The 13277-nt window shown below is 49.2% G+C and overlaps 1 protein-coding gene across 2 annotated transcripts; it reads left to right on the top strand.

Annotated features, from left to right (window-relative positions):
* The first annotated feature begins 3926 nt into the window (after positions 1-3926).
* Positions 3927-13275, top strand: LOC119148114 (solute carrier family 25 member 36-like). 2 transcript variants are annotated; one of them, XM_037387796.1, is made up of 7 exons: positions 3927-4033; positions 9481-9657; positions 10110-10187; positions 10507-10607; positions 11226-11292; positions 11477-11760; positions 11860-13275. In XM_037387796.1, exons 1-7 carry the CDS (start codon positions 3993-3995, stop codon positions 12057-12059), a joined length of 948 nt encoding a protein of 315 aa, XP_037243693.1. In that variant the 5' UTR covers positions 3927-3992; the 3' UTR covers positions 12060-13275. The 2 variants fall into 2 exon arrangements, with proteins under 2 accessions (XP_037243693.1, XP_037243694.1); XM_037387797.1 differs by lacking the exon at positions 3927-4033 and adding an exon at positions 8345-8897.
* The last annotated feature ends 2 nt before the right edge of the window (positions 13276-13277 follow it).

The raw sequence follows: 13277 nt of genomic DNA, 5'->3' as shown, positions 1-13277 counted from the left end.
ATGGGCTGAACGCCACTTTGTGGCTGGAACACTGGAGGAGTGCTGCCGTGTCCAGCATGCCTGCTCGCTCCCCACCACCTGAAAGCAATCTCGATTGCACGCCAACACTGCTCTGCCATACAGACCAAATCCCAGCAAGTGGGGACCGCTGGCAGGTCCACTTGGAAAGCGCACTTCGGGCATCCATTCAGCCACCAATATGCCAGCACCCTACATCTAGCAGGCAGCTGCACTGAGATGGTGACACTTGAAAAGACATTTACATAAGCACTCTTACACTTGGAGACTGAGGCTGCCCATGCTGCCTAATGCTGGCACGATACACTGACATTGCTCCCTACCCGCCTGTAAGTTGCAGTCATCCTAGGACTATGAGTACACTAACCCAACCCTCCCAGAATGAAGCCCCTGCAATGACAAACAAGACTCACTACTACCAAATACACTCGGTGTGATCAAGACCACCTGAAGACAGAGGGAGGAGGCTTTTTGCCAGAATCCCAAATTACTTTCAAGAAGTACAGACGGACAGTGCTGCTGCTAGGAAAAACAATAGACTGCACAAAGGCATGGAGAAGGGGAGTGTAGGGATTGAGATAAGGCATGGGCAGAAGTCCAAAAGCTGTCAGAGCCTGAGCAGTGAAGCAGTCAAGGGGAAGCAGTTTTGATTTATAAATGTTTGTATCAGGATCTTGGGTATATGCCTATGACACCAGCCTAGGATACCAGTCCAGCCTGGCCTACTGGTTCAGGACATGGACCCTGAAAGACTGCTCTGTAAAAAGTCCTCACAGCCTCCTGTCTTCAATCTGAGCAGCAAGGACACAGGGAATGCACCCAGGGTCACTGCTGCTGCCTGCAGGGACAAGGCACACCAAAGAAAAATGTATCCTCTTTTCTCTTCCCCTCTTTCTTTTCTCCTGGGAAGACAGTGCCTTTTCCTTGACCCTTGGCTGCCTTCAGGCTCGCCAAGATTCTCGCAAAGCAGCGCTCATCATTGAACCATTCCAACATTAAGCAATCCTTTGATCTACTCAAAATGTCATGGTATCACTCACACCAGCCTGAAGACAGCCTGTAGAAGGCCTTCAGAAAGCATCTTCCATGGCTCAGTCAGTTTGCCATTGCTTCAGAGTGAGGCATAGGTGCCCCTTCACCTGAAGGTACAGAAAGAGACCTTGCAAAGTGAGACTTAGAAAGGTCTTAGACCCAGAGCAAAGGAGGCAGAAGGAAAAGCTGGATGGCCCCATTTATCCCTTACACTCCCAAAGTCCCGAAAGGCTGTGATGCAACTAAAGGCATCAGAGGTGGCAGTGGTGGCAGAGCATCCAGGACAACCACAGCTATAGCTCCTGGTGGTTAAGTATCCTCCTGAGGCTACAAATATTTCTGTTTCCAGGTAGAAAGCAAAGGATCTGATCTAAAGTCATCAGGAAAGGGAGCAAAGTCAGTGGACCCTTGCATGTGAAGCGTAAATATTTTGGCAGTGAGAACTGAAATACCAGAGGGCCTCAATAACTCTTGGGCAGGTGAGAAAAGCACATTGAACAGTTCCCAAAAAGATTGTTCCAGGCTCTGCATCCTTCAGCCAGCCTGGTGTGATGGTGGCCAGTACTCTGCTGAAGGTCCTGGCCTAAGGGGGACCAGTGACAAATGGAGGCCTCTGCCTGGCTATTCCCATTCTGACTTTGCAAAATCCATGATTTCTTTCTAAGCACAGAACTTTGCACTTGCTTGTATTAAATGGTGTTCTGCTCTTTCAGGCCACTTCTCCCTTAGATCAAGATCATTTGAATACTAATCCTGTCTTCCAAACACATTGCAACCCCAACTGCAGGTTAGCGTTGTCTGCAAATTTAATAAGCACGCTTTCCACTGTATAAATCACTGAATAAACTATTAGCACCATGCTGAGAACAGATCTCTGCAGGATTCCTTCCTGTTACTTTTCTTCAAATAGAGAGCATAGCACTGAAAAACAATCTTGGAGTTTTCTAATCAGCATCACACTCTCCTAACAGCGATTTCAGTAGCTCCAGTTTCCCATGTTTCATAGCTTGTTTGTAAGACTGTCAGAGGAAACAGAATAAAAATCCTTATTGAAGGCAAAATATGTGACATCTTTTGTTACATCCTCACGCACCAGGCCTGTTAGCCTGCTGGGAAAGATTGGTTTGACTCTTTTTTCAGCATATGGAAGATGTGGGTTGTCTACTGAATGTTTGTTCGTTCCAGTATCACAGGCAATAAAGTAATGCTGGCTGGCCAGTAATTCCTCAGATCCTTTCTTTCTTTCTTTTTTTTTTTTTTTTAATAGCCAATATGTTTGGCCTTTTCCAGTCTTCTGAAACTCTCCATTCTCTAGAGCTCTCAAAGATTACTGCCAGTGGGCCTGACGTTGGGTCAGCGAGTTCTCCAGCCATGATAGAATTAATTTCATCAAGCCTAGCTGGTCTGAAAGCATTGACTTTCCCTAAGTGCTTCGAAATCTGGAATGATTTTTACCCACTTGTCATTGGTGCTATTTAAGGTATTCACCCATCCATCGTCACAGCAAAGGCAAGTGAAAAATACTCGCAACTTTTTGGTATCTTTGGTCAATTTTCCATTACACTGACCAGAAGGCCAATCCTTTCACTGGTCTTCCCCTCGCTGACAAGCACTACTGGTGGGCTGATAGTTCTTTTCTTCTCCACCACAGGTAAGGTAATTATTAATTTCCCCTTTGAAGTATCTTTTTTCACACTTGAAGTCAGTTGCCACATCTCCCTCAGTTGCCCCTTCCCCAGAGCACACACACAGGTTTTCCAGCCCTCCTGCCTGGCTGGTGCAGGCAAGTTGCTCCCCTCTGTGGGTTCACTCCCCCATGTTTGCTTGTTCTGTCGCAGAATGGTACCCAAATGGGACACTCAGCCCAGTGTCACTTGATGCAGTGACTGAAGCTACAGTAGCACAGAGCTGATCTGACAGCTTATTTCAGCTGACCTACAGGCTGTCCTTCCGGCCATACAGCCCGCTCTGTGTGTGCGCCTGTTGGCAACAGCACAACGTTGATATACATTCCGCTTTTTTCCAAGGAAGGTGATATTCTGTGACCTATAGTGCCACCTGAAACTTTGCATTTGCAAAAGCCAGAGGATCTTTTCAGCCTGAACATTCCCCCTCTTTAACATACCGATCCTCCAAAGTTCCAGTTCATGGGTCTGGTTTGTCCTGAGGGTTTTTTGCCTGAAACACAATGCCCTGTTTCCATCTCAACTCGAACACCTGAGGCAGCACCTGCTCCACCGGGCAGGGGTGACCAGGCTCTGCTCTCCGCCCCAGCACTCCCCCAGCCCTGACCTCCCAGAAACTATTTTGCCATCTCTGCCTTGGTTTCCTCACTTGCAAAACAAAGACGAGGGTTCTTTGTTTGCCTTTTTTTTTTTGTTGGTTGGTATTTTTTATTTTTTTAATTTTTTTTTAATGAAAGTGCATCGACCAGCTGAGCAACAGGAGCTGTGTCAATGGAACCCGCAAGGAGGGAAACGAGAGCACAACAGCGGGGAGGAGGGGGGGGGGGAGGTGGGGGGGGGCGGGAGGTGGTGCGGGGGGGGGGGCGGGGGGGGGAGGTGGTGCGGCGGGGGGGGGAGGTGGTGCGGCGGGGGGGGGAGGTGGTGCGGCGGGGGGGGGGAGGGGGGAGGTGGCGGGGGGGAGGGGGGGGGGGAGGGGGGGGAGGGGGGAGGTGGTGGAGGGGGGGAGGTGGTGGGGGGGAGGTGGTGGGGGGGGAGGGGGGGAGGGGGAGGGGGGGAGGGGGAGGGGGGGAGGGGGAGGGGGGAGGGGGGGGGAGGGGAGGGGGGGGAGGTGGAGGGGGGGGAGGGGGGAGGGGGGAGGTGGTGCGGGGGCGGCCCGGCGGGGAGCGGAGGCGGGGAGGCGGCCCGGCGTGGGGCAGGCGCGGCCCGGCGGGGAGGCGGTCCGGCGTGGGGCAGGCTGCCCAGGCAGAGCGCCGGGCCATGCCGCAGCACAGCACCCTGCTCCACCTGCTCGCCGGAGGGTGAGTGGCCGGCGTGGGGCCCTGCCCCGGGACGCACGGCCGGCGTGGGCCCCAGGCCCGCCCTCCTCCCCGGGCCGGCCCGAGCCACGCGGCTGCGGCGGCCCCCCGTGGAGCGCCGGGCCTGCGCCCCTCTCCCGCCCGCCGGCGGGCCGGGCTCCCTCCCACCGGCCGCGGCCTGCCCGCCCCAGCGCTGCCCGCCCGGCCTGGAGCGGGGGGCCCGGCCGGCCCTCAGCCAGGCACCGCCGGGGCCCCGCGGCGCCTCCCGCGCCTTCTTCGCCGGGCCGGGGCAAGCGCGGCGGCGCCAGCCGCAGGGACGGCCCGGCCGCAGGCGTGGCCCGGCGGCCTGGGGTGGGGGGGAGCCCCCCGGCGACTCGGGGCCCTCGCCCGGCCTGACAGCCGGCCCGAGCTGGGGGCGGGGGGAGCGGGGTGCGGAGGGGGGCTGTGGGGGGTGCCGAGGGGTCTAGAGCAGCGTGCAGAGCAGAGCATCCGCCTTCGGGAGGGCGGCCGGCCCCCCCCACCCCGCCCGGCCGAGACCCCCGCCCGCCCCCCGGCTGTGCGCAGCGCGGCGGGCCCTGGGCCGCGGGTCCCAGCAGCGCCCCCGACCCGCAGCGTGCCCTTGAGCGAGTCCGGCTCACGTGGCGCTTCGCCCTGCCTCTCTTTAAGAAACATTTGTCGTTTAAGTCTTTAATGAGCTGTGGGTTCACGATGTCCTAAAGCAGAAGACACTGTGTCCTCCGGGCTTTGCTGAGCCACGACGGGCCTGCCCTGCCCAGGCAGCACCTGGTCCCTTCCCAACTCCCGCAGGCTGTTGGAGTCTGCTTGGCACCGAGGTCCGGTATAGCATGTGCAATAAAGCACATCGTTTAATTGCTCCTAATTAGTAGATTTCTGGGGTTTTGCAGCTGATGGTGGTTGTGCTATGTGGATCTTTGCTTACATGTCCCTGCCCTCTCTATTTGCAGTGTTATTTTACATATCTTACTCTCTTCCATTAATTTAACCTTTGAACTATATAGGCACTGCATCTTAGCCTTTCTTAATATATTTTTTCATATTTCTTACTATTCTTCTTAAGCTTTTCCTCATCCTTGCTTTCCACTTTCCTTCCTGAAAAACCATGAGTTTGGCTAGCAACAGGAGCATTGCTGGTGGGAGCTTTGTCAGTCTGTATCCTGCACTCGCTCACTGAGCAATAATCCTTGAATTACAGTTAATCAAAACCCAAGAGACAAATAAGAAGTTTTGGTATTGCTGCAGTGTGTAGTTAATAATATTGTTTTACCTAATGGAACAGATCTCACACAGGAATGGTTGTTCACTCTCTCTCCTAGGAGGAAAACTGGGGACCATCAAATGAAACTTGTGAGAGGTTTGTTCAAAACTAATGCAAGAACATAACTCTTAACACAACGTGCAGTTAAACTGTGGGACTCCTGGCCAGAGGATATTAGAGGATAAAAGCTTTTTATGTGCCCAGAAAGCATTTTAAAAAGATTGATGAAATGAATGTGTTGAAGGCTATTAAATGCAGTGCAGCATTTCTGGCTGAGGAAGTCCCTGAGCTGAAAATTGTGGAAGCTGGGACAGTATTTTGGAGATGAGTATTTCTCCTACTCTTCGGCAGGTGGTCTTTATTTGCCTGTGTCCTAGGCAGAATCCTGGTTTAACTGCTGAATTGTCTGACCTGTCATTGTTATTTTTAAATTAATATCTTCAAGCCATTTCAATTTTTGGATAGCCTAAGGGCAGGCTAAAATGGGAATTACCAGTAAACCTTGTGTCATGTTTTAAACACAACTGGCAACTAAGTACCATGCAGCTGCTTACTCAGCCCCCCTACCCCAGTGGGATGGGGAGGAAAACCAAAAAGAAAGTGAAACCCGTGGGTTGAAATAAGAAAGGTTTAGTAATTGAAATAATGATGATTATGATAATAATAATATAATTGTAATGAAAAAGGAGACAACAAAAAGAGGGAAAGAAATAAACCCCAAGGAAGATAAGGGATGCACAATACGGTTGCTCCTCACCGACTGACCGATGGCAGTCCCCGAGCAGCAATTCCCCCCCCAGCCAATATACAGAGCGTGATGTTCTATGGTATGGAATAGGGAATAGCCCTTTGGCTAGTTGGGGTCAGCTGTCCTGGTTATGCTCCCTCACAGCTTCTTGTGCACCTCCTGAGAGGCAGGGCATGGGAGCTGAAAAGTCCTTGATTTAGGCTGGGTAAGCACTACTTAGCAACAACTAAAACATCAGTGCGTTATCAACATTATTCTCATACCTAACCCAAACCACAGCACTGCACCAGCTCCTAGGAAGAAGATTAACTCTCTTCCAGCTGAAATGAGGACACCATGTTGCCTCAGTGTATGTTCTCATACCCTTTTTAGATCATTGAAAAAATGCTAATGGCATTTTTTGTGTTTCTCTCAACTAATCCACTTTTTCTGCCACTTCAAACTTTCCAGTTTTCCTTTTAAAATGTGAAAGCGCGATTTAGAGGCAAGTACTGTTTTCTGAGGTGAAATTACCTGCCTTCTTCAATTAGCTCTTTTTGCTGCTGCTTTTCTCTGGGAGCACATGTACTGGTTGTCTGCTGCTGCTCTTCATCGTATTCTGCAGGAATTGCTTTTGTTTCTGCTTCTGGAGTAACAGCTTTAGTCAGGGGGTTGGTTTTGTTAAACCAGTCTGTTTAAGCCCAGTGTAAGTACCCTTGGTGACTGCTCAGTTCCATGTGGATATTTGTTACTTGCCAGTCATCACGGCTTGGCTCAGTACTGTGACAATCTTTGACATCCATGGATTTTATCAAGAGTAAAACATTACCTCCTGTCTGTTAGTGGAAAACCTGAAAATTGTTAGGTCTGGTTTGAAGTGATTTTCCTAGACTCTTGCTGGACCACTGCTGACAACTGGTTTCAGGGCAGGAAAAAAGTGGGGCTAACTTTTTTTTCTTCTTCTTCTTCTTTTTGAGATTTTGTGCTCTGATTTGAAGCCATTCAGTATCTATGCTGTAGACAGAGTGCTAAGGCTCTAAGCGTGCTTTTGTGAGATACCAAGCTTATTTTTTTTTTTGCAAAACTGAAGTATGTTACATCTTTGTAGTTGCTTTTGTGAATCCACCTTTTGTTTAAGTTCTGTTAAAAAGCAAAATCAACGTAGCTCCCTGACAAACACTGATTAATACAAAGTGTCTCTTAAGTCTATAGTGATCTGATTCCATAATTCTCTTCTGTCATGAATCTCAGGTCATATAATCATGTAACCTTAGCAGCATAAATTACTACAAATACACATTTTTTTTTAGTCCTGATAGACATTAGAACTCTTCTAAGCTAGTATATTTCCCCAGTCTTCTAACATTTCTTAGACATTTAAATCTATAGGTATGACGTCTCCCCAGTCAGCTATTTTTAGCAGGTTTTGTGCCTGCTGATTTTTAAAATATTTCCTCTGACTAAATTTTGTTCAATTTTGCCTTCCTTAGTATTGGACTGAAAAAAGTTCATTTCTTTGTGACGAGAGTACATAATTGTCCATTTCTCCTGAAACAGAAGATTTTGGAGACCTATGCCTTTCATGCATTGTGAGCAGCTGTATCATCATGTAGCATGTGATAATGCATCATAGTTTAGATTTCTTCTAGCTTTGAACAACTGCTGTGCCTTATTTCCTTAGCTTTCCTTAGTCAGTGTTCTTCGCTCCCTGAAAAATCTTCCTTAGTCCCGCCATTGAGCCATAGTGGCTCAGAGGTCCCCCTTCACCTCGGATGCTCTTACTGCTGAGTAAGTGGCCACCACACTAAGGAGTAACAATTTCTTTAACTCTTCTTATTGCTTTTAAAATTCTTATCTATTTTCTATACATATCAGTAGCCCGAGGAACTTGAACTCAGGAAACTGTTACTTATACTGGAGGTGTGGGTTCAACTTCATATCCTGACCAGGCTTGGGTAGGGGCTTCTTGAAGAAGTGAGATATTATGAAGACATTACATAAAGCTGTGTCTGCTTATGCACTGAGAGAGAGAAAAAAATCTTTAGGCTACCAAGCAATTGCTTCTCTAAATGTTGTCCTGTTGTACGGTTTGCTCAGCTTTTAGATACTGGGAGCGCTACTTGTTTCTACTTTGTTTCTTTTTATGTTTCTACTTTGTTTCTTTTTATGTTTCTACTTTGTTTCTTTTTATGTTTCTACTTTGTTTCTTTTTATGTTTCTACTTTGTTTCTTTTTATGTTTCTACTTTGTTTCTTTTTATGTTTCTACTTTGTTTCTTTTTATGTTTCTACTTTGTTTCTTTTTATGTTTCTACTTTGTTTCTTTTTATGTTTCTACTTTGTTTCTTCTCTCTTTGTTTCTTCTTTTGTTTTTTTTCTCCCTAACCTGCTGGCAGTAATACACGAAGCCCTAGGAGCAGAGGCTGTGAGAGAGCAACGTTATGTGTGCACTGAGCTGTACAGACTTTCAAAAGAATCCTTCAGCACTCTGGCCATTGCCCGTCCTGTACCGTCATATGCCATTCTGTTGATACACTTGATTCTTCTCTGACACCTTGCAGTTCTTTGGCTGGCTTTTCTTTCCTTGGAGCAGAGGAAGCTTTTTTTAAAGCCTCTGCCTGTTGTGGAACACAGTGCGTTTGGCTGTGGCAGATATGAACACTGTCCGTCGAAGCCCCTGGCGCGGCTTTGTGTGCAAATGCACCTCAGACCATCTCTCTGGTGGTGAGCATCCTCCAGAAGAACAGAGCCGTCAGCTGGAGGCTCTGAAGGGGCAGAAGCCGAGAACCGAACGTTTCAGTTCTGACTTGTCGCTGGCTGGCAGAAAGGGAAAAAGGGGATGCGTGTCCTTTCTGTGTTACTGAGGTGTGACTGGGCTGACTGGTGGTGATGGTTCATGAGTTCCAAAAATAATTTCTGTCTGCTGAAGGCTGGGCTCCTCTTTCATTAGGCAAGCCAGGCCAGGGGTGACACAGATCTTGCGTACAGGGCCTTGCCGATGTGGGGCTGATTGGATGGTGGGTGGCGCAGACAGGGGGTGGGAGAGTTTTGCGCTGCCCCGCCCTGAGCCAGTGCTGCTGTGGGGAGGTGTGGGGCACGGTGCCTGGTGATCTCAGCAGAAGGCATTGCAGCCAGGTCAGGCAGCAGAAATGTTTGCTCTGGGAAACTCTGAATGCAAAGATCAGCAGCTTTGAGCTGAGGGACTGCTGAGCTCCTATGGACTTGGGACTGTTTGAGTGAAATACTGAGTGAGGTTTCAGAGTGAGGCTGCCAGGTGTCCCAAGCCAAGCCACTGCTGCGTTAATCAGTGTCAGAGCAGGAGGCCATGTGTAACGCAGGCTGGGGGACCTGACCTCTCCTAGAGGGGAGAGGTGGTGGACTTGCAGGGTTAAAATTATTGCCCTGTTCATGCACAGAGGTCTTTTTTATGTGTGCTGTTATGCCCTAGATGTGGTGGCACAGCTGGAGCCATCCTGACCTGTCCCCTGGAGGTGGTGAAGACACGTCTGCAGTCATCCCAGCTGGCCCTGCGGCCTCTGTGCCTCTCGGAGCTCCAGCTGCCGGAGGTGAGCGTGAGGCTGACGAACCCCAACCCACCGGCTCCTGGAGTGCTCAAGCTGCTGCGGTGAGTAGGACAGGGCAGTGTGCATGTCAGCGCCAGGGAGGTGAAGGTCTGGCCACCAGGGAGAGGGGAGCGGGGGGTGCAAGAGAGCTGGAAGTAGCGTTTGAGCTAAGGCTCTGGAAACCACAAGTGCAGTAGGAAGTTTCATCAAAGAACAGGTACATCTGCTTCTCACAGCTGATCTGTGCTTTGAACTCTGAGTCTGCAAAGCAGCTTTTGGGACTGAGAAATGTCTCAGCTAGTGGTTTGATCAGACCCAGACTGATGGTGTCGGCAAGAATAGGAATCAACTGAAGGAGTGACAAGTGCCTGGAGAGAAAATGAGAGTAGGGCAGAAAAAGGATAACATGGAAAGTGAGGAGAGGATGTTACAAGAGTTGCTGAAGAATGAAGAGGAATGGGAGAGCCCCCAGCTTAGTTATTCTGCTGATTCCTCTGTTCATTTCCTTCTGTAGGGCCATCCTCGAGAAGGAAGGCATGCGATCCCTGTTCCGAGGTTTGGGTCCAAACCTTGTTGGCGTTGCTCCTTCCCGGTGAGTGCTCCTCCCTGAGGACAGCTCATGCTGATCACGCTTTAAAGGAGCTCCGTGACAGCTATTGCTCCACGTTCTGAAAGCGGTCTGGGCCTTGTGATCATTGTGAAACAGAACTCCTTCATGCACGTATTTTCTGGACCTTCTGATCATAGTTGTAAGATAAGATGATTGCTGTAGGCTTAGTATAAATGGTACCTGATGTCACATGAGACAGACCTGTGTTGGGAGTAAGAAAAGTTGGAGTGAGACCCCACAGCAGTGTTGTCTCTGCTCCTCACAGGTGAGCTGTAACCTCTTTGCATTTCTTTCCAAACAGGGCTATATATTTTGCTGCCTATTCTGGTGTTAAGGAGAAGCTCAATGCTGTCCTTGTGCCAGAGTCCAAGAAAGTACACATGCTAGCAGCAGCCAGTGCAGGTGAGCCTCTTTTTTCTCAAATTGGAGCCAAGGGGTCCTTCTGTCCATAAGTGTAAATGGTTCCATTCCTTCCCCATCAGTCCTGCTCTGTCTTCTGACATTTTCTCCCTCCACACCTGTAGTAGTGAGTTCCTTGTGTAATCAAAATGTTTTCTCACTCTTTGTTCTTCTTAGGCTCATGTCTTCAAGTCAAGGATCTAGTCTTCACACCCTTCAGCAGCTATTGGGAAAAGAGCTCTATTCAGGCGTGGGAGGGAGAAGGCAGTGTGTAATTTAGACCACTCACAGAATCATTTCTCTTGATGCACCCTGGTTCCCTAACAAAGAACTTCCACTCTTGCATGTTTAGCCTGTTTTTTCCTGCAATGCCAGGGCCTGTAGCAGGGTTATGTTGGAGGCAGGGGAGCTAATTACCACCAGGCAAAAGCTTGGAATGGGGGAGGAGGAGAATCAGATAGTCTGCCCTAAATGTCTCTTCTCCCATGGGAGCTCAAGGTCATTCTCAAATTGCAAATGCCTGAGGTTTGCCAAGCAGAATTCAGAGAGCTGATAGATCAGCACCTCCTCATAAACTGTCAGCATGATCCTGGTGCTCATGGTTCTCTTCATCTTCTCCAGGCATTACTTCTGCCACACTTACCAACCCTATCTGGTTAGTGAAAACCAGGATGCAGCTGGAAGCCAGGTAAGGCAGGTGAGCAATGCAGAGCCACTCTGTGTCAAATCTGGACCAGCTTGGGGGTGGGCTTGGGTAAGGGTCTGTGACTTGCCATCAGAACATAGGTCTTCAAGGTATGCAGAGCCATAGAGATGTGTTCACAGCAGTCAGCGGAGCAGTATGCCGTTCTAACCCTTCTTCCTCTTTACAGGGCGAAGGGGGAGATGGCCAGCAATGCCCTCCAATGTGCCATGCACGTGTACCACACTGAAGGCCTTTGTGGGTTTTACCGTGGTATCACTGCCTCCTATGCTGGAGTGTCAGAGACCATCATACACTTTGTCATCTATGAAGCACTGAAACAGCAGCTGAGAAACAGCCATCATTCCCTTTCCCCGCCGCTCACACTGTCATCAAACAGCCATGATTTCTTTGGACTAATGGGAGCTGCTGCTGTCTCCAAAACATGTGCTTCATGCATTGCATATCCACATGGTGAGTGGGTCCACTCTCCTTGCTCATGTTCCCCTCAATGGGAGATGCTGCACCTGTATGATCAACCTGCTAATATCACTTCCCTTTTTGTCTCTGCAGAGGTCATTCGGACACGGTTGCGAGAAGAAGGGTCACGATACCGTTCCTTTATACAGACTCTGCAGCTTGTGGTCCATGAAGAGGGACCCTTGGCTTTATACCGAGGGCTCCTGGCTCATTTGATCCGCCAGATCCCAAACACAGCTATCATGATGGCTACCTATGAACTCATCGTACGCTTGGCCTCTTCCACCTCATAAGCATGCTGTAGCACCTGGCTGAGGCTGCTGTAGGGACCTCATGGTCCTGAGACTTGTTTTTTTCAGTGCTCCAAGAGGTGGTGCTTTTTATCAGATAGCTATCAGAACTGGGTCAGGCGTAGCATCCTCAGGACATAAGACTATTTTGTGCAATGTTTTTGGCTCCAATGTGCACAGTGTACCCATTCTTCTTTCCGGAGACTTGAATTATTCCAGTGTTTCAGGATGTTAGGGCAGTAATTTGACAGTTCCTGCCTTAAGCTCCTTGAATGAAAAAAGGGCATGGAACTTACTGGGAAGGAGACAAAGGAGAAATCATAAGAATATCTTAGACAGCCTCAGCATGTTCACTTCTTTTGGACTCGGTAACAACCGTATGTGGGCACAGTTGGACATGAAGGCAGGCTAGAGCTGAGACATCTGAGAGAACTGCAGCAAGCAGAGACCTTGCGCTGAAACCTTTCATGCCCTCAGAGAGGGGCTCTTCCATTCTCGCCTACTGTGCTACTGTCCTGCCCCTGAGGAAGATTTCTCAACCTTGCTGCTACCAAATGTCCTATTGCAGAATCTGCCCTTTGGTCCTTAATGTAATCCATTGTTGCCCCGAGACAAGTCAGGCAGCTGGCAGCCTTGCAGGGTCTGAATAACCAGACCAAGTTGATGAAGCGAAGAAGCACACCCTGCTATGAAGCACTACCCTAACAAATCATGCTACTGGGCTCATAGCTGTGCTTTGCCAATACCTATTGTGCCTTCGTCTCCTCCGTTCCCAAGAGAAAGAGGACACCTCCTTCCCTCAGAAGTGCTGGGACTGTTCTGCTACAAGCTGGAACCCCTGGTTTATGCTGGTAAAGAAAGTGGATTGGGTAAAAAGATGGATGAGGCTGAGTATTTGGCCTGTTTCTACTGATGTTACACTAAGTGTATGGAAAGAGCCTTACTTTTCTTCTGCAATCAAGAATTCAGTTTGCTGCATGCGTTGCACTTGCCTGGGACAGGCTGGGATGCCTTCTGTTCCTCTCTGGGTTCCTAGCCCTGTGTCCTGGGGAAGGCTACCTGTGTTTACAAAGAGTATTTTGACTCTCAAAAAGGCAGGAGGTCAGGGGTGATGTGTTTTTCTTGTTCCAACACATACACTAAAGAATGTAACCCTTCCCCAAGATAAGGCAGTAATTTCAGTAAATACATGTTCTGGACAATCTCCAGTCTCACGTTAGA

This window comes from Falco rusticolus, chromosome 5, assembly GCF_015220075.1.
Source record: "Falco rusticolus isolate bFalRus1 chromosome 5, bFalRus1.pri, whole genome shotgun sequence".
NCBI lineage: Eukaryota > Metazoa > Chordata > Aves > Falconiformes > Falconidae > Falco > Falco rusticolus.
This window is presented reverse-complemented; position numbering and strand designations above follow the sequence as displayed.